The sequence below is a fragment of the Eubalaena glacialis genome, chromosome 11 (assembly GCF_028564815.1).
Source record: "Eubalaena glacialis isolate mEubGla1 chromosome 11, mEubGla1.1.hap2.+ XY, whole genome shotgun sequence".
In the NCBI taxonomy this organism is placed as follows: Eukaryota; Metazoa; Chordata; class Mammalia; order Artiodactyla; family Balaenidae; genus Eubalaena; species Eubalaena glacialis.
The window spans coordinates 41,417,886-41,438,820 of record NC_083726.1 but is presented as its reverse complement, the minus strand read 5'-3'; the positions used below and the strand labels follow the sequence as shown (position 1 = coordinate 41,438,820).

General features: G+C 35.9%; 1 protein-coding gene across 4 annotated transcripts in view; it reads left to right on the top strand.

The window, feature by feature from the left end:
* The window catches only part of NAV3 (neuron navigator 3), a 580,735-nt gene that overhangs the window by 543,070 nt on the left and 16,730 nt on the right, over positions 1-20,935 (top strand). For all 4 annotated transcript variants that reach the window (XM_061206367.1, XM_061206364.1, XM_061206366.1 and 1 more), the window contains 8 exons: positions 3,845-3,966; positions 5,635-5,807; positions 7,375-7,528; positions 9,024-9,198; positions 14,117-14,214; positions 16,736-16,831; positions 17,088-17,256; positions 18,407-18,642. In XM_061206367.1, the coding sequence (XP_061062350.1) occupies positions 3,845-3,966; positions 5,635-5,807; positions 7,375-7,528; positions 9,024-9,198; positions 14,117-14,214; positions 16,736-16,831; positions 17,088-17,256; positions 18,407-18,642 (1,223 nt within the window). The remainder of the gene's footprint in view (positions 1-3,844; positions 3,967-5,634; positions 5,808-7,374; positions 7,529-9,023; positions 9,199-14,116; positions 14,215-16,735; positions 16,832-17,087; positions 17,257-18,406; positions 18,643-20,935) is intronic.

Genomic DNA, 20,935 nt, shown 5'->3' with positions numbered 1-20,935 from the left:
ATCCTGCTATCACCATTCCTCGTATCTCCCCTGAACTATGACCACAAACTCCTAAGTCTTAAGGAGCCTTCCTGCTCTTCATCTTTCACCTCCTTATGCCATTCTTCACACTGAGACCAGAGCAGTTGTCTAACAATATATATTTAACAGGTATCCCATTGCCTTTAGATGAAATACTAACTCCTTAACATGACATAATCTCTCTTCGCCAGCTTCATTCATTCAACAAGTATTTATTGATATTATCATTTATGTGCTAGACACTGTTCTAGACCTTATGTCTTGCTATTTTGTCGTGTTGTGTATTTCATATTTCAGCTATCCAGAACTTCTTTCAGTTCTTCAAAAGTTCTTTATATATTCTCTTTATTCTACTTGGAACTTTCTACCCTGTTTGTTCAGCATGAAAACTTTTTGAGATCTTGCAAGAGTTAGCCTAAACATGCCTCCTTGTCTCCTAAACTATATGAGGTCCCTCTGTGATATGTTTCTGGAAATAACTGTACTTCCCTCATCAAAATTTGCATTAAGACATTTTGGTGCCTTAATTTGTTTATGGTCTGCCTTTCCTGGTCGATGGCAGGGTGGTCTGTTTTCTTAATCCTTAATCCTGGCCGTAATGATGGCTTACACATGAAAGGGGCTTATTCAAATTTTATAGAAAGTACTAATACAATTTTTAAAAACTTGAAATTTAACTTATAGGAAAACAGTTATATAAAGTGAGATATACTTAAAGTGAAGGACAAACTAGTTCTCTAGGGGCTACTTCTGTTAAGAATATGGCAACTTTCCATGTGGGGGAGTTAATTTATACGTGGCATGGAAAATTACTGCATATTTAAAGCTTATCTTAGAGCTATAATAAAGCAGCTTATGTTCTAAATCTTCATGTCAGTAAATAGGTCCAGAAGGGATTTAAAAGGGCTTAATCCTTTCTTTACCACAGTACAAGTCACTGAAGTAAAACTTTCTGGAAAGATTCCTTTTATCTCAGGCAACAGGTAGCTTAATATATCTACTGGAATTGAAAAATAGGAATTCCTTTGCTCAGAAATGTGGGAGGGATACCTAAAATGAACAAAATGATAACAGTTAATATTCAACTTGGCCAAGAAAGATTAAAAAATAATTTTATAAGATTTAAAACTAACAAAAACAAATAGTTATAAAGGGTTGAATGTATATAGAATATTCAGATTGTGTTTCTATAGTATTAAAACTCATATCAAGGCATATTGTAAATATTTAGAGAAGAGCATTCCAGGAGGGTCTTGAGTCAGTAAAGAGATTAGTGCCTTTATGGAACTGATACAAGGAAGATAATGACCAAAGGTAAAGTAAGTAGAACCAGGCTGGAGAGATAAGTACTGACAAGATTACTGAGGAAACTTCAGGCCATATTTAAGAGTTGAAATGTTTTCTATTCTTATTAAAATGGAAATCTATTGGGAAGTCTCAGGTAAGGGAGTGATGATGAGGTTTTTCTTTAAAAAGATTTCTCTAACTATGGTTTGTAGAATGGTTTGAAGGTGAGTTGGACAGCTGTTCTTTCTTAGAGCAGGTAGGTGATGGTGGTGGCTTGAACTAGAACAGTGACGGTGCAGAAGGTGGGAAGTGGAAAATGAATGAATAAACATATAACTGAAATAGATATTTTTAAAATAAGCTTCTCCATTCATTCAGATTGTTGATATTCATTTGGTCAACCATTCTTTACTGAGCTCTGCAATGCCACATGTACTCAATCAAATACTTACAAACACTAGAAAAGAATTGCCAGAGAAAAGTAAAATGCATTCCCTTCATTCCATGGTATTATTGAAATTATGCCCTTGCCAATCTTTATTGGAAATGCGGTCATAATTGAACATAACTAATACCTCCAAGGACTACTTTTGACCTACGATTACAAGAATTTACCTATCTTTTTAAAATTTGGGATTACTTGAAGTCAAATATAATTTATTAATTCTGGATATAATAAAAACTCTGGAATACTTTAATGCTTAATACATCTGTTTTATTTGTAAAAGTCAGTTATGAAGGGAAAAATAGCAAATACTAATCTTGTTCAGAAAAGCTTATAGCCAACTGTAGCAGAAATTTAAAACACAGATACCTACACATGTTCTTTTATTGCTTATTCATATAATTTCCATATTAGTTGATTAAGGGATACTGTGCTCCTTTATTGTTGAATCAAAACAACACACATAAATACCTTGATTTAGGTTTTGGTACTGGTAATGTTTTGGGCATGCAAAAACAGTAAATGTTCTCATCATTAAAAAAAAAATACTTTTGGACCAAACTCTAGGGATTCTTAAAAACAGCTCTGTTTTTACCCTCCTGTAAAATTTTTCAGCATGGTTATTCTCTTAATGGAAAAATTAAAGTACGTATTGGTATGTATGTACATGAGATTAAGGATGGAGATATGTATATGCATATTATACACCCACACATATACTTATTTATTGTATGTTTTGAAAGTAACCAGTGACAGTTCCATTGCCATCAGTCATTTTACTGTTAAATTAGTCAACTGCAAAGCTTTGATTATATACTATTATTTCTATGGGAACTTTTTGAAAGCTATATAATAATTTCTGACATCTTATAAGTTCCACTGAGATTTTTTTGCTTGGCTAATATGCATTGATACCAATTATATATGACAATAGAAATGGCCTAAAAGCATATTTGACCTTAAAATAATTTTATGAATTATTAGTGTCTCCGCTAACACTTAAGTTCACTGTGAGTAGAAATCATTTCAATTTTAATTTTAATGACTATAAATAAATCTTATTATAAGCTGATTGTATGGAGTAAGTGAATATGTTCAAAAAGTGATTTAGTATCAAATGGTATCCTCTTCAAAATATCTTATTATCTAGAGAAACACTCCATGCTTTTTAGGAGTATATAGAGGTCATATCACCTGGCAATTAGTACAGTAGACAGTAGGATACTTCTAAGTCTCAAGTTGGCGCCACTGTTTTTCAGCTACGTGACCACAGGGAAAATTTAATAATTACACTCATTTCAGTGGTTTGCTTTAAGAGTAAAATTAGATACTCCCAGAGCAGAGTAGTAAAAGCTAGCTTTATTATTACCTGTTGTTACTGTTACTACTATTACTCTTCCAAGTCATGGACAGGGGTTAGGGGTATGATGGAAGAATTGCACTGTCTTAAGTATGATTTCTGTTTAATTCACAAATGCAGTCTACCCACATTCTCTCTTGAGGACCTTCGCCCCATTGGCTCTTTGACCTTGGTCAGGTTACTTAACTTCTTTGCACTTCAGTTGTTGCATCTGTGGTATGAAGTGCTTAGATGACTTGCAAGGTTTGTTTTGGCTCTAACAAGGTATGATTCCATGAAATGGAAAGTTAATATATTTGGCTTCGGTAGCTTTATTCGAAGGACAAATATTAAAAACACACGATTAATTATCATGCTTTTAAGAGTTTCCTTTTACTCCATGGAACAAATCATTTGGAATAAATCATTTTGGAAGTGCTGTTTGATCCAGGTATGCAGTAAAAATCACTAGCATAGCAGTTCATTTTGGGACAAAACTCAGAATTCATTAAAACACCAGTGCTACAGACTTACTTGAGATTCCCATTGAATCTTAATACAGATAACCCAGTTAATTAAAGCAAATATGGTTGTACTTTATTAAGCTTATAAAACCAAAACTGCATTGAAATAATCTGTACAAAGCCATGTTGACATTTATTAGAGGACTTCCTCTCAGAAAACCTAAAAGTCTTGTTTGTTCAGATTGCAAGTTTTTATGGGTAAACGTGATACTGTCTATCTGTGGCTAGATCTCCGCATCAGAAGACAGCATTCCTCCGAAAGCGTTTCTAGTATCAACAGTGCCACGAGCCATTCCAGCATTGGCAGTGGTAACGATGCTGACTCCAAGAAGAAGAAAAAGAAAAACTGGGTAAGCCATTAGCATTCATCTAATTCAGAAGCTTATTACTGCACAGTGAGTCAGGCTTTTTCCTTTTGGGCTTTAGAGATCCACAGCAGTTTACAGTGTCTCATTCAAGTGACTGACACCTCAAAGGCTACACTCATCACCAAGATTAGGGCAGCATGGTGCGGAAGAGCAAACGTTTTGGAGTTGGCACTAACTAAACTTGGATTTGAATCCCAGCTTTGACACTTACTATTTGGATCTTAGGCAAGTGACTTCACCTTTTGGGGAGCCTAAATTTCCTCATCTGTAAAAATTGGATAATTAATACTGACTTTATAGAGATACTGTAAAGAAAAATAGGGTAACATGTGTAAATAAATGGCTCAGAGCAGGGGCTTACTGTGGAGGTAGAGATGAAGAAGAAGAAAAAGATGATGGTGATGCTGATGGTGGTGATGGTGGTGGTGCTGGTAGATGGAGGAAGTGGAGAAAAAATGGAATAAAAAAAGTAAAAGGGAAAGAAGAGACCTTGAAAGCCTCTCCACCCCTTGCATCAACAGGGTTTATAGTGTGAATAAAGTGTCACTGTATAAGAAATCAACTATATGTATTTTTACCAAAAGAACATAGGATAAATATAGAAATGTACTTTAACAGAACTGTCCCTTAAGTTTGCTAGAGATAGAATTTATGATATTAAGTAATTGCTGAAAAACTGAGGGGAAGATGCTATCACTGAAAAATGTTTAAAAACAATGAAGTAAAGGATTTCTTTTAATGCCATGAAAAAGTAGGTTTTAAATAAGTAGAACTCTTGATGAAATCCAAAATACAACTAGCAGAGGATTTTACTGGAGTGCTTTCTGTAAATAATGAGAGAAATATCTTTTCTGTTTTAAAAAAATGTTTATGCAGGTAATATTTTAAAATACTGATCAGCCTTCATTCCCTTGATTTGTAATTCCACACTCTTTCATGTTTCTGCAAGGTGAACTCTAGAGGAAGTGAGGTGAATATAAACCATGGACAATTTGGCATGCATCTATAAAAATACCCACCCTTGGCATGAATGCTATTCATTTTGGCAGGAGGCTTTTATACCTTTTAAAAACAGATTACCTTGTATGTCTTTTCTTTGTGTCTTTTCATTTTCATCTCCAGTTTTAAAGAGAAGTAAAACTACTTTCTGAATAGAGCGGTAGGGCATACCAACTCTGGTTTCTCATAGTCCGGGAACTGAAAATTTGAATAGAAACTCACAATTAATGAAGTGTTAGGTGAATTTGATTTCATTTTGCTTTTTAAGTTTATATTGTCAGCAGGCCCTGACTTGATTGTAGTGCTAAAGCAGCCATTTAAAACAAATTGCCTTGAAGAGAGGAGCCTTCTGAACGGAGATCCCTTCAAGGTACTTCGTTTTAAATGAGTGCTCTGACAGCCATGCCCTTGACCCTGCACTGTTTAAAAGCCTTCCATGTTTGCGCTGCGCTGGATTAATACAAGAATAAAACAAAAACACAAAACACGGTATCTTTTTTTTTTTAGAGATACTGTGCTGCAGCTGTTAATCCTTTGCTTATACATACTGACCCCAGGCAGTGGCTAGGATGGCACCTGCAAACTAACGGCCCAAAGCAAGATGCCCCCAGTGCAAATAGACAAGGAAGGTAATTTCTGTCCTTCTTGCAGCTGAGAAGCTCATTCAAACAAGCCTTTGGGAAGAAAAAATCCACCAAGCCTCCATCTTCACATTCGGACATTGAAGAGCTTACTGATTCGTCCCTTCCAGCGTCCCCCAAGTTGCCCCACAATGCGGGTGACTGTGGGTCAGCCTCCATGAAGCCCTCGCAATCCGCCTCAGCGTAAGTCACTCCCTCTGCCGGTTGCGGAAGTATTTGTTAAAGACAACTTCAGGCCAAGCCTAGATCTGTGTTCTAAATGGAACTACAGCACCATCTCTATACCGATTATTTTCAGATCTTCCTTAGAATAGCAGACAGCATTTGTTTCTCTTCTGCTTTACATACATTAGAAATTGACTGTTCTTGATCCCATTCTCCCCTTTTCTAAGTTATTATTTTCACCTCTTTTCACTTGCATTTGTCCGTGTATCTGTCTAACTGTGCATTAAATGCAGGTTACCCCTTGTCTGGCCACCAAAGAAACGGCAAAATGGCCCTGTGATCTACAAGCATAGATCCCGGTAAAATGGAGTGTGATGCATGAAAACTGCAAAGATCCTGGTTCTAACCTAAGCAGTGTTCACTCTTGCTTTTTCTAAAATCACTCGCATGCATTTCAACAATGACTACCTTCTCTGTCCTCCTGTTTTGGAAGTAAAATTTGGTTTCCTCAAGCCAAACTTCAATCCTTTTTTCTTTAATTGTGTTAGATAATCTAGCATAGCATTTTTTTAATAGTATCCCACTAGTTGATGTTACAAGAAAGAATAAAACATTTAGAATGTAAAACATGTGCTCTGATAATTCTCTTTGTTCTATATACTATTTAAATGAGATTTCCTTGTGTGCCCAAGACAGTGGCTCACCCAGAATTCACATAAAGCAGGGCCACTATTAGAACCATTTAAGACCCTTGTACACCCTGTATAATTTCCTGACTTAGAGGAAAGAACGTAGCACTATCATTTTGTGACCAGCAATTAGTCCTCACATTTTAAATGGAAAAGATATTCATTAACATAAAACAAATTCTTTTGACATACTTCCTACAAAGCTGTCTACAGAACAACAATAGGATATAATGTATATGACCTTCAAGCAGCCCCCAACTAGCCTGCTCATTTGGGTTGAAACCTGTGATTCAGTTTCATTAGCTGATCTCCTAAATCAGCTGAGCCTACCAGGAGGATTATATAACACTCATCCATTATTTAAATGTCCAAAACTAATCTCCCTGATTTATTTTCTACAATATTTATATTGAATTGTATCGTAACCTGAAAATAGTATTGTGGCAAATAAGGTTATTCTTTGCAAAATTTTACAAAACAAGAAATCAACATTTTAAGGACATAATAACTTTGCTTTAAACAAATTTCATGTTGCAAATAGAGGCTCAAGTCTCTTGAAAAATGGTAGAATGAGATGTAGTAATATTATGACTTTTCAGCTCCATAAACAGCAACAAGGGAATTTTGAGGATCACTTTATATACAGTAAAGATAGATTGTTTTTAAACTTCAGAAAATAGGAAGAAGAGATTAAAAGAGACGGCTACTATTTTCAGTTTTGAACCGTGAATGTACTACTGTTTGTAAAACTTTTTCCTTTTCTCTAGGTATTGCCAGCAGCAAATAATCTCTGTACCTGCTGGATAATATTGCAGTTCAGCTTTTAAAAGAAGCATTGCCTTTCGTAATCCTCTGGCTTCCCCAACCACTGGTTTTGTGCTTGTTTCTTGCTTCAGGATCTGTGAATGCACAGAGGCTGAGGCAGAGATAATTCTGCAGCTGAAGAGTGAGCTCAGAGAAAAGGAATTAAAATTAACGGATATTCGGCTGGAGGCCCTCAGCTCTGCTCATCATCTCGATCAGATCCGGGAAGCCATGAACCGGATGCAGGTCGGTCCGAAAGCACCTTCAGGGAACAAACAGGAGAGATTTAAAATGCTGCTTATTCTCTTCTCTTAGTTATTATAAAAACAAATCTCACGTTTAAATCCTTTTTGGAAATGCACTCTGTTTATTCAGTCTCTGCACCTCATTTCTCAATACTGGATGGAGAATTTTGTCAAATCCAGGTTTGGAAGTGGGAGTGCAAACTGGCCAGTTGCACTCAAGGACCATTGAAGGCACTGTACTAGTGATTGGATTCGCTGAGAGCTAAGGTTTTAGAGACACTACTACAGCCCTTGCTTCTTCACTTTTCCATGATATACCCTTATGGTAACTTTTTCCTATTCTTTTGAAATCTGACTTTCAAAAACACCTTTACCTGTTTTCTATTGAAAAACGAACGTAATGAGGAATCAAGAGAAATATAACACAAGCTTTCTAAATATGAAAGTAAGTGTGATGTAGAATGCCATCTGTAGAAGTAAAGCTTTTCTATTTTTTGGAAGCATCTGAAGGCTAAATTCAGAGTCAGTCTGTGCTCAGACTAAGTTTTCATTTTATTATGGTCAACCAGTAATCACTTGGTACCACAGATGACTGAACTAGGAAAAGCTCATTGCTGAGCAGATTCATCTGCCGATGGATATATTCATCAATAGGCTTGTGTTGTTTTTATGAGCTTAGTGCCCCATTTTTGAAGGAACAAAAACTTTTTCACACGTTAGCTAGGATTCTGAAGTGGTAATTTTAAATCACCTTATTTATATTACTTTTGTTTTACTGTGGTTCTCAACTCTCCCTGAATTCAGAGTATTACAAATGGCATTATTTTCTATGAGATTTTAACATTACTTTCATTTAAAATTTTTTTTTAAGTTTTTAAAAATTTTTTATTTTATTGAAGTATAGTTGATTTACAATGTCATGTTAGTTTCAGGTGTTCAGCACAGTGATTCAGTTATATGTATATAACTGAATATATATGTATACATATATAGATTGATATAGATATAAATAGATATTCTTTTTCAGATTCTTTTCCCTTATAGGTTATTACAAAATATTGAGTATAGTTCCCTGTGCTATACAGTAGGTCCCTGTTGGTTATCTATTTTTATATATGTAGTAGTGTGTATGTTTACTTTTAAAATGAGAAATGGTATGAACTTTTCAATTATGTTATTCTTAATTCACATGAGACCATGTCATATTTGGAAAACTCCTCAAATATATGATAGCTTTTTTTAAAAATTGTAAAAAATTCTACTGGTTAGTGTGTGTATTTGTGAATAGCTGAATATGTGTATGTGAGAGACAGAGAAAGGGATTACTTTTCCTTCTTTGGAAGGAAATCCTGTTTCCATAATTTATGTTTGTTTATTTAATATCTCACCACATGGTTTATTTACTAAATGAACCGATTAACCCTGTTAAAAGAGTTGGTACCCTTTTCTCAATCAAGCTAGCTCTATGTTTTTCATGTTTTCCATCTTCACAACAGAATGAGATTGAAATACTGAAGGCTGAGAACGACCGGTTGAAGGCAGAAACGGGGAATGCTGCGAAGCCAGCTCGGCCCCCGTCTGAGTCCGCAAGTAGCACTTCCTCCTCATCCTCACGCCAGTCCTTGGGACTCTCTCTGAACAATTTGAACATCACGGAGTCTGTTACCTCAGGTGATTTTGTGCACACACCTGCCTGAATCAAAGCATGCCTCTGACTTCACAAGCCTGGAGACCTCGAATTTGGAGACCCTTACCCGCTGCAGCTCTCACCCATACCCTCTTCAAAATGTTAATGGCCTAGTTCTCAGAAATAGTCCTTTTTCCTCTTATAAATTTATTCTACTTCATTATCATTTTAATTTATTTTATTTATTTATTTTTGGCTGCGTTAGGTCTTCGTTGCTGCACACGGGTTTTCTCTAGTTGTGGAGGGCAGGGGCTACTCTTCGTTGCGGTGCACAGGCATCTCATTGCGATGGCTTCTCTTGTTGCAGCCTCTAGAGTGCAGGCTCAGTTGTTGTGGCACACGGGCTCAGTAGTTGTGGCTCATGGGCTCTAGAGCACAGGCTCAGTAGTTGTGGCGCACGGGCTCAGCCGCTCCGTGGCATGTGGGATCCTCCCGGACCAGGGCTCGAACCCGTGTCCCCTGCATTGGCAGGCGGACTCTCAACCACTGCGCCACCAGGGAAGCCCCTTCATTATCATTTTAAAAGAACATTCTGGGTGAAAGAGTAAAAAGACATAAAGATATGGTTTTCATATCATTTTTTAAAACAATTACTTGTGTTTGAGAAGTACACCCTCCAGGGTTACAAATAGGATGAAAAAGTAATATTCTCAGTGATGATTGTTAGTACTAATGAATATAATACTCAGAACCCCATGCAATTTGATAGTGTTTTAAGTGTACGAAGCCCGTATACAAGTGTATCAGGACCTGTTCCTAAATTTGACTAGATGATCCTGCATGATGCAGCCCAGGGAGAACATAATGCTACTACATCACCCAGACTGCAGCTCTATTAGATTTTCAACAAACAAAAAGAACACACTGGATTCTATTATTGTATTCAGTGGTACTAATGATGGAACAAGGGTACAGTTTTATTCAATTGCAAATAGAATATGACATAATGTTGTCTTAATAGCTGATGAACTATTCAATTATAAAGTATAACTGTTCCTATGGCATCGAATCATTCTATGTATATAAGACTTAGTTGAGGAAAGATTTACATGAGGATCTGCAGTGATTGCAAAGCACAGCCACTAGATGACGCTTGGAAACCAATAATATGTATACATGTTCCTGGGCAATTTTAGATCCCATGATAGAATTGAGAAACTTCACGGCTTGCCTTAAATTACACCAAAATATAGAAAAAAAGATAAAGATGAAAACGAAAAAGAAAAGAAACAGAAATACAGCAAGCTGATATTGATGATATTTTAATGAATCATATCTCTTGCTTCTAAAAGGTCAGAATTTTAAAAATTCTACTAATTATATCTGCCCTTCATGGTGTAAAATGAATGGCCCAAATGCATACTTGCTTTCTTCTTATAAAAGGTAACTAGAAACTAAAAGGCAAGTAGGAATTTCCTGAAGTTCATGAAAACAGCGTTTATACCATTTGGCAGGGATTGGGGAAGGAAAATGAATTTTGAGAATACACATCAAGTAAAAGAAATATTAGTAGCTAAGAAAAAACAGAGATGTCATAATTAAATGAACTTATAAATCATTAGGTAAAATAAAACTATGGAAATATGGTAATAACTTGAATGTGTAAATTGTCTATGAAGTGTTATCATCCACATTCTTCAAAAGATGGGAAAAAAGAAAGAACAAAAACTTTAAATGTGTAGAATCTGAGAGTCCTGAGCCACATCCTATACATTGGCTTGTCGGTGATGAACCTGAGAGAGGTGAGGTAGGATCCACACCTAATGGCAGTCAGTGCCTGCCTGTGTCCTGGAGCTTCACTTCTAAGGAGAGAAAAGGACTGGTACCTTATAGGATGGCTTAATGGTGGGATTTTACTGCCTGTTACATGATTTTGGTTTAGCCTATGGAAATATGATAAGGTCTGAAGGAGGCAAATTTAGTACTGAAGGTAGTTTAGGAAGAACAGCCATATAAAAATGAAACCAAAATTAATGTCTAGGAAAGACTAGGACTCATAAAGATAAATATAAAATCGAAGAAATTAAATTTACATTTTCTGTGTCCATTGAACTGATGGCTGTGATTCAGAATTTGGGGCAATTTTGTGAGGAGAGGATTTTTTTTTTCAAAAATGTGCTTTATAATTACCTGTTTCATGGTTTATTTTTAGTCCTATATTATTTTATTTCCTCAACTATTTTTCAATAGCGATACTTATGTCTGAACTAGCAAAAAAAGTGTAAATCACTTGACATCACTTGACTAGGATACTGTTTTCATTGCCTTCACTCTTGTTTAGTGGGTTCAAACTTGGAAATCAAAAGTGCCTTTATGCTGGGGCTTTTTAATAGAAAAAGTTTCTAGAGTTCATGATTAATTTTTTTAAACAAAGAAGTAGGCAGGAGAGAGGCTATTTGACAAATGTCCAGTTCCTGAAATAATAGTGCATGTTCCATACATCTAGTGAAGACAGAAGTTTGAAAAACCTTCAGTTTTTGTCAGAATTTCACTTGACCGTAACCAGAATGGCAAATCTTTTTTCAAAATGTTGACAGAGGACTCTAACTTATTTTCCATAAAACAGCACAGAGAACCCTTATCTCAAACTGGCTGTTATTTGTTTTTACTCAGAGTCGTTTGTTCAGGCGATCATCCCGTCAGTGTACTGGGGGAGCGGGGGCAGGGGGGGACCCAGAGTGAGTCATGATGTGCTCCTCCCACTGTCAACACACGGAGTTAGAATAAACACACAGAGAAAAGGAGTAATGGTTAGAACAGATAAACTTACTAAACACGGAGGACAAAGTGATTTAAAAGTGTTTTCTATTATGTTCTCAATAACCCTGTGAAGCTGGTGCTTTTGTGCCCCATTTTATAGATGAGGAAACCAAGACTTAGGAAAGTGATTATGATAATTTTTCAAGATTATGCATCCAGTAAGTGATAGAGCTAATATTTGAGCCCAGATCTGGATGATTCCAGTGCCTGACTCTTAACTACTATATTCATTTTGCTAAAGCACTTAAAACATTCAATATTACCTTGTTGAGAATGTATACTCCAAAAGAGCAGGGAATTCATCTTCCTTCTCACCATGGTATTCATTCCCAATGCCCAACACAGTTCCTGATTTCTTTTTTTTTTTCCTTAATAAATTTATTTATTTATTTTTGGCTGCGTTGGATCTTGGTTGCTGTGTGTGGGCTTTCTCTAGTTGGGGCGAGTGGGCGCTACCCTTTGTTGTGGTGCGTGGGCTTCTCGTTGCGGTGGCTTCTCCTGTTGCGGGGCACGGGCTCTAGGCACCCGGGCTTCAGTAGTACCAGCATGCGGGCTCAGTATCTGTGGCTCGCGGGCTCTAGAGCGCAGACTCAGTAGTTATGGCGCACGGGCTTAGCTGCTCCACGGCATGTGGGATCTTCCCAGACCAGGGCTCGAACCCACGTCCCTGCATTGGAAGGCAGATTCTTAACCACTGCGCCAGCAGGGAAATCCACAGTTCCTGATTTCTTTGATGCTTAATAAACTGTTAGTTAAAATAAATATTTTTGAATATCTAGGAAGTTATGAATAATTGAGCAAAGTACTGAAGAGGTAATTTGGTCATGAATTACAAGATATTTAGATGTGAACGATAAGCCACTTTAAACTTTTGAGAAAAGGAGCAAGAAGAGAATTAAAATGACACTTAAGGAAGAGGTTTGAGTTGGATAGGAAAAATGGTGAGAGACTGGGAGGATGTTAATCTAGTAAAAAATAAATAAATAAATTTCAGTAAGGGAGATTACCTTTGACAATTTAAAAATTTCTAGCAAAAATACTCCATATTCCTTAAACTCTAAATGTGCTTTTGATGGTTATGGTGTTATGGCATTTTTTTAACTCCTTCCTTTGCAAAATTGCATATTCCTAATTATTAAGATAATAGAACCATTTTATTTTCAGAAGGCACCTGATGAAATTGTTGCTTCTATAATGGTACGGTCACAGCCCTTGGCCCTCGAAATTTCCACTTTGAGCAGTTGAGTCCTCTTGTCACCAGGCACATGTGCTCTTCAACACGTAACCAAGTTTTCTTTGTCCCCAGAACACTATCTTCATGTTAAACATAATAGCATCCTTGTCAAAGGAAAACATATATGTGGAATAGTTTGCCTTAATCATTCTCCAAACTGGACATTAATCTCATATAATATATTTTGAAAATTAATCTTTAATCACATTTTAAAGTTGGTGGGTTAACGGTTAGCTAGCTTTATCATGCTTCTGTAACTCTTAGCTGATTACTAGAAGTATTATTTTGGTTTTGAAGCTATAAGCATAAAAAAAACAGGAGAGCAATAATTAATATATTTCTGCGGGGAAGTATAATGCCGTGGTTGAAATTCAAAACATTACCTAAAATTATAGATACGAGGTGAGTAGTCATATAGCAGGGAATGTACCAAATGCTTGAAAATCATTTCAGTTGACAGCCAGTCTCACCACCTTTGCATTCATAATTACATGGGTGATGAGCTTGGATGTTTTCCGTTGGATAGAAAAATAAGATTGCTTTTCAAGTTGTCACGGTTATAATGGTAACTGACTATTACTCAGGTATTACTCAGACCTGTGCGTAATAGAAAAAAGGAACCCCTTATTTCCTCATCTAAATGCAATGGGTGCCCAACACTTGGGTGAAGATCTTTGGAAGCAGAAATAAATTCTTAGATGGAAACTTTAACCCAACACAGTCTCATCTTCTTGAAAGCTGAGGTTTTCCAAACCAGTTAGGTTAGAATGGGTGGCAGAAAATCTGAATATTCCCATTGAAAGATGTGAAACTATGAGGGAGAAAACGATGACAGTAAAGAAATCCAAGCTAATGTGACTCTATTGTATGTGTGTGTGTTTGTGTATGTTTCTTTGAAAATTTGGTAGATATTTTGCTCGATGATGCTGGTGATGCAACCGGACATAAAGATGGCCGCAGCGTGAAAATTATAGTCTCCATAAGCAAGGGCTACAGTCGAGCAAAGGTATTTCTTTAACCTTAAGTTCTTTATTACTAAAAGATGAGAATGACCATGAATCAAATAAGTATTTGTCATAAATATACTATCAGCGGTGTTTGTCTTGGCATTGGCCTAATCTATTATAAAAGCATGAAAATTAGGGACTCAAAAGAAATGACATCATCCTATAGGTAAAAATGTGTCTCAGTATGTCATGTTCATTCACTGAAAACAATATTGGTTGTCAGCCACCCTCATTTCTAAAACCAAAAAAGCACATTGCTTTCTTTGACATAAACATTTTGTCTAACTAAATACAGGTGATATTTATGATGTATAGTAACATGTTGCTAGAACTTCCAAGATGGTCTTTGTACAAAGAAGAGACTATAAGTTATATGGCTCTTCTAGACACTGGAAAGATATATTTTATTGAACTCAGTATGACAAATTCATTGACGCTACTTGTGTGTATCATTTTAAAGCAAGGTCTTAGATGATAAGGCAAATATTCTAATTTTTCTGGAATCAAATATTGCCTTCAAACTGGCAATACCATTCTGACCCTAGCCTCTTCTTGAAACTAAAACTATTATTTCAAGTTGAAATTGTAGTTCAGTGGCCAAAAATACAAATTTTTAAGTATCCAAAAATTTTTTATCAGACAGAAAAACAAAAAAATCTTTAGAATTTTAAGATAATTGAAGTATTTAAGTTTGAAAAGTGAGCTAGCAATTGTGAATTTTTACACTGAGCACGTATTCCAAGAATTCTAATGCCATAAACTTTCTGCTTGAGCTGCAGATCTGTGCCTGAATTTCCCAAGTGGGTCTTTATGTAAAAGACTGTAATAGTCTCAGTGAAGCTTAGTCTAATGATCTCTGATTTAAAAGCAGCTGCTTAAAAGCACTGTATGCATGTCCATTTTGACTCAGTTATAATAACGCTGTAAAACAAGTTTTCTTTTTCAAAATAATTCTGAAAGATAATATTTTTGAACATTGGAAAGTAGTTGTCTTAGTCTTCTTGGGTTACCATGACAAAATACTATAGATTGGGTGGCTTAAACAACAGAAATTTATTTTCTCACAGTTATTAAGTCCAAGATCAAGGTGCTGGCTGATTTGGTTCCTGGTGAGGGCTCTCTCCTTGGGTTGCAGATGACTGCCTTCTTCCTATGTCCTCACTTGGCCTTTCCTCAGTGTGTGTACTTGGGGAGGGAGAAAGAGATCTCTCTCCTACTTCCCCTACTTAGAAGGCCACTAATCCCATGATGAGAGACCCACTCTCATGGCCTAATCTAGCTCTTATTGCCTCCTGCTGGCTCCATTTCCAAATACCATCAATTGGGGGTTGAGGCTTTAATATATGAATTTGGGGGGGAACACAAACATTCAGTCTATAACAGTAGTTACAAAATACGAATGGTTTGCTGTGAATTTCTCAACTTTTTCTGTAACAGATATTGGCTTCAGGTTATACCTAAATAGTGCTGATAATCATTTACCCTTATAAAGTTAAACATTGCAGATGAAGAAATTGAGGCTCTGAGCCAGCTAAGTGGCTTGAACTAACATCACATTTCTTAATTACATGGTAGATGTTGTGTGTTGTAGAATCCATGTCTTCTAACACCTGACTCAGTTATTTTTCTACCATCTCTTAAGGACTATGCAAGTTGGTGACTAGAATCAGGATTGTGATATATCAACTGTCTAATTATATATACTGGTGTCATGATCACTATCTCATGTAACCATTCCAGTCAACATAAAAACGGCTTCAGTTAGACTATAAACTGAATTGCTTACTTTTCTAATGTATGTAGAAATTCCTCAAAATCCCATCCTACAAAAACGATAAATTTGGGACCTTTGTTTGTATTATAAAGGAGTTCTTTGCTTGACAAAATGAGTCCTGTAGGATCCCCTGGCAAGTTCTTCTAAATATTGAATTTTCTGATAAATTCAAAATGGGACCTGTGTTGTGAATATGTGAATGCCATACTACCATGGATAACTTATTTTTCAAAACTGGATTGGATTTTAGAGATAATCTAAATAAAAAAATAAACTGAGTTTTGGACTTAACAAAGATAAGATCACAAAAACATTAAGATGAGGCTCTAGGACTCATGATATAGTTCTGTTCCATCTCTATCACCATTTCCCTCCTACCAAGTTGCTTCTCTTCAGGAATGCACCCACTGCATTAAAACGGAAGACTTGTTCTCTCCTGGCCCTTTCCCTTCTACTGAACAGGTCATGAATCAGTTTTCCTTGACCATACCACTTCATCTAATCTCTTTCTCTCTTGTTTTCTTTTGCTATCCTGTTAATTTGTTAGTTTGTTTGTTTGTTTGGTTGATTAGTTTGTTGGGGTATTTTGTATAATCAACTGTGTATGTCTGTTATTATAAAACCCATAGGTTTATATATATTTTGGTGTTAATCACCACTAATATTAATATTTTTTAGTAGAAGATATCATAATAAAAAAAGACACACAGTTGGATTTTATCTTGTTTTATTTTGTTCTTACTTAGGATCAGAAGTCTCAGGCATATTTGATAGGATCCATTGGTGTCAGTGGAAAAACCAAGTGGGATGTCTTAGATGGTGTAATTAGACGTCTCTTTAAGGTAAGTTGTACAAGACATCCTGATATTAATTTTCAAATGTGTTTCATTTTGGATGCTTCCCTTAGCTTTAATGGCATAGAGATATCTGCTTTTCCTCTCCTCCATCCTCTCTTTATGCTGTTTGATATTAATAGTTCTTATATTACCCATTTCTAAAATTCTTGATAGCTAGCTTCACATCCCCATGAGTTTTGTATTTGTTGTAGAGGAGTTGGACCTCTGTTTTGACTTTCCTTTTTTGTGTATACCATTTCAGGAATATGTGTTCCGAATTGATACATCCACTAGCCTTGGTCTGAGCTCTGACTGCATTGCCAGCTACTGTATAGGAGATTTAATTAGATCCCATAACCTAGAAGTGCCTGAACTGCTGCCTTGTGGATACCTTGTTGGTGATAATAACATCATCACTGTGAACCTGAAAGGTAAAAATAAAAATGAAAAGCACAGTTGTGTTTTTTTAACCAACATTTCTTTTCTTTTCTTTTTTCCAGTTTCCCTTCAAATTTTCATATTTGAAAACTATGTTAACCACTTTGATAATTTTGATATGATGTGAGCTGTATTTATATTTAAAACACTAAAATCCTACTAAAAACACAAAAATCCAAGTAAATGAAATTCTTTGAGTTTTGAGATGTAATTTTGAAGTTTCTCCAAGACTCAGAAAAACAAATGTGATTTACCGAATTTTAATTTTCTAGATTTTCTCCATTATCATCTTAGATTTAGGGGAGATTCCAAAAGTTTATTGCATATTCCAAGGTAATATATTCATTCTTTTAACTTTAATTTTAAAATATGTATACCCAATAAGTACCCACTGGGGATAGAGAATGGAAGTTAAGAATCAGGGATGAGAAATTCTCTTTGCTTTGAATAATGTGACTAATTCTAGGCAAATGGAATATCTAAAGTATACTTGTATCCATGATTCCTTGTTCATATATGTTAAAGAGTCAGAACACATCTATATAAACTATGGATTAATAGAGGGATTTGTCAATATTTGATTTTATGATTAAGGTAATTGGGTGAGTAAAAGGAGAAACTGTTGCTCTCCTTCTTAATTCCTTGCCAAATACCTATTATATTTATATTCTTCAAAAGCTTAAGGGGTGGTACAGCTGGGATGTATAATGAGAGCTAGAGGGAAATAAAGAGAAGGAGGAAAGAGGAAGAAAAAGAGAAGAACATACACACTTTTATACTTTTAATTTTTACATTTATTCTTAACAAAACTACCGCCTTCAAAGAGAAGGAGGATTTTATGATAGAATTCATAGTAATGCTTCCATCTCTCTGTGGAAACATAAGTGAGAAGCATGAAATAGACGAGGGAAGTCTAAGCAAAGAGGAAAAAACTTGCTTTCATTTGGATGTTCACTCTGCCTTATTACTGATGTTTTCTGTCTTAAAATAGCAACACACGTGGGATCGAAATGTCAAGGAAGGTATCTTGCAAGGACTGCATTCCAATGGCTAACAAAGCCCAGTTGCCAGTTGACACTATATTTTAATTTCAAGCTTACGTAGAACAATAAGCCACACTCTTCCCTTTGTTTCTCCCTTCAGGGGTAGAAGAAAACAGTTTGGACAGTTTTGTTTTTGATACGCTGATTCCCAAACCAATTACCCAAAGGTACTTTAACTTGTTGATGGAGCATCACAGAATTATACTCTCGGGACCTAGTGGTACTGGAAAGACCTATTTAGCAAACAAACTTGCTGAATATGTAATAACCAAATCTGGGAGGAAAAAAACAGAGGATGCAATTGCCACTTTTAATGTGGACCACAAGTCTAGTAAGGTAAGTCACAGACTCCTAAGACAACTGTTGCTATTTATCCGTGTCTTAAGCAACTAAGCTTTAAGATTATATGAAACTTGCATATTGTACATGGAAACATATCCAGCTCTTCGGCTAAAACTAGAATCTGGTGAATGACTAAACCCTATTTCATGAATTTGAACAAGACTGCTCAGTGACATTCAGGTATCAGGTATTCACAAGCATTGAGAATGGACAGAAGAAAAGGACAGAGTCTCTGTTGTCTGATTTCTTGTAGACATCCATTTAGGAAGTATTAGAGCAGAAAGAGATCCATGCAAATACCATAGAAACAAGAGGCCATGACTCTTCCTGCAGGAATCAGAGCTTTATAAAAGCCAATACTTGGTCTAGGTCATAATAAATAAGTAGGAATTAACTGGGATGTTGCAGCAATGGGGATTTGGGTGTAATTAATATATTCTAAGCAGAAATTCTGGGAACAGCAATTTGTTTACATCATATTTCTATAGGATTTCTGCTTAGGAACCTTAGGAAATTGAACAATATTCCATTTCACCATCTGCTAAGGTTTAATGTACCATAATCATCCTGAATGCTGTCAGCTCTTAAATAGGCATGAGGGGCTATAAAACCCAGCTAGTACTTTCATATATTCGGAGTGAAATAAAGAATCCTAAGAAGGAAATAGTTGACGCCTAACATATTCCTAACACTGGACTATTTTTGCCTATAGTTATTCATTTACATTCTCGATCAGTGCAACCTAAGTTTCTCTTAGGAAACTACATCTGTTATAAGCAATACCTTGAAGATATCCAGATGATACTGGGTCATGTTGTTTTTCCAGAGATAACCTGGTTAGATGATCTAAACTGACCCAATCTCGCAGAAACCTCTGGCCTGCAAATTTTTAGAAAAGAAACATGACTTCCAAAAGCAACCCAAACCCACTGGATTCTTGACATAAACAAGACATTTAATTTAGTGAACAAAAATTTCTTAAACGAGTAGTTCATTAAGTCCATATCACTGACCAACTGTGGGACCTAGGGCTGATAGTTGAATTTCTTTGTACCTTAGTTTTCCCAGGTGTAAAATGGGAAAAAATAGTGGGGTTGTGGTAAGGACTAAATGAGTGTGTATCTGTGTGTGTGTGTGTGTGAGAGAGAGAGAGACAGACAGACAGACAGATAGAAGCAGGGAGAGGGAGAGAATAGTACAAGTAGCAAGCACCACCTAAGGGTTGCCTGCAGTTATTAATTATAGCTCTTGTGTCCCAATACTGTAAGGGTTTCTTACACAAATACACACAGACCCATACAGAGCACCCACCCCCATCACATACACGGATCTTTGTTCAAAATTGGCTTATATGTATTTTTCAAGGAGAACAAAGGTGTGTATAAAGCATGATGGGATCTCTTAATGTGGACTCAATACAGCACATGAATTCCGAATGTTTCTTTGGAACTCAGAACTATTCGGATTGTGGTTGAACCACCCTTTCTCATTTCAAGTAGAGAGAGACATGGCACCTGAGGCAGAATATTGAACTCTTCTTTAAGCAGAAGCAGGAAGAGTGCAGTTCTTTGCTTCAGCCTACACCTTTAACGCCTCCAGTGAATTCTGGGTCTCCTCGTAGCTTTATTTAAAAGCTTTTAGCACATTTTGTTTTCTTTTCAGCCAAAATGATGAAAGAATTGACATCTCTTAATTACCCTCAGTGCTCTCTTTGGTGTTTCCTTAATGTTGATGTGACAGAACTCTTTAGAAGTTACTTCTGTTATGAAAAAAACAAGTGGTTGGAAGATAGGAGAAGAATAGATTTATTAGAGGAAACAGGCATTTTGATAAAGTTGGAGAATCACTTAAAATCAAGTTTTGAATCAGATAGATTGACTTGGATATAATTCGACATGCTAAAATAAAGTAGGGTAACTTAACATTAGTTCTAAAATTTGCCTCACTCCAAAATATACTGTTATACATAAGTTCTTTTTATTTCAGTTAGAAAAAATGTTTAGTACTTGGAGATATTCTTAATCAATAATAATTTATATGTCCTTTAAAATTTGATCAAATATATCCAGCACTCTTATTTTCTACTTTTTCTGAATAAAATCACTTGTGCCATTATGAGGTCAGTTTAATCTTTGTTATTACAAACTGATGAAAAATAAAGCTTGCCAAGAGCCTTTGAACAGAACAAATGATGCTAGTAAACAGTAATAGGAAGAAATCCATGGACAAATCACATGGCATTCATCACCAAGAAAGCACAAACTACAGCTAACAAATGCTTATTGTT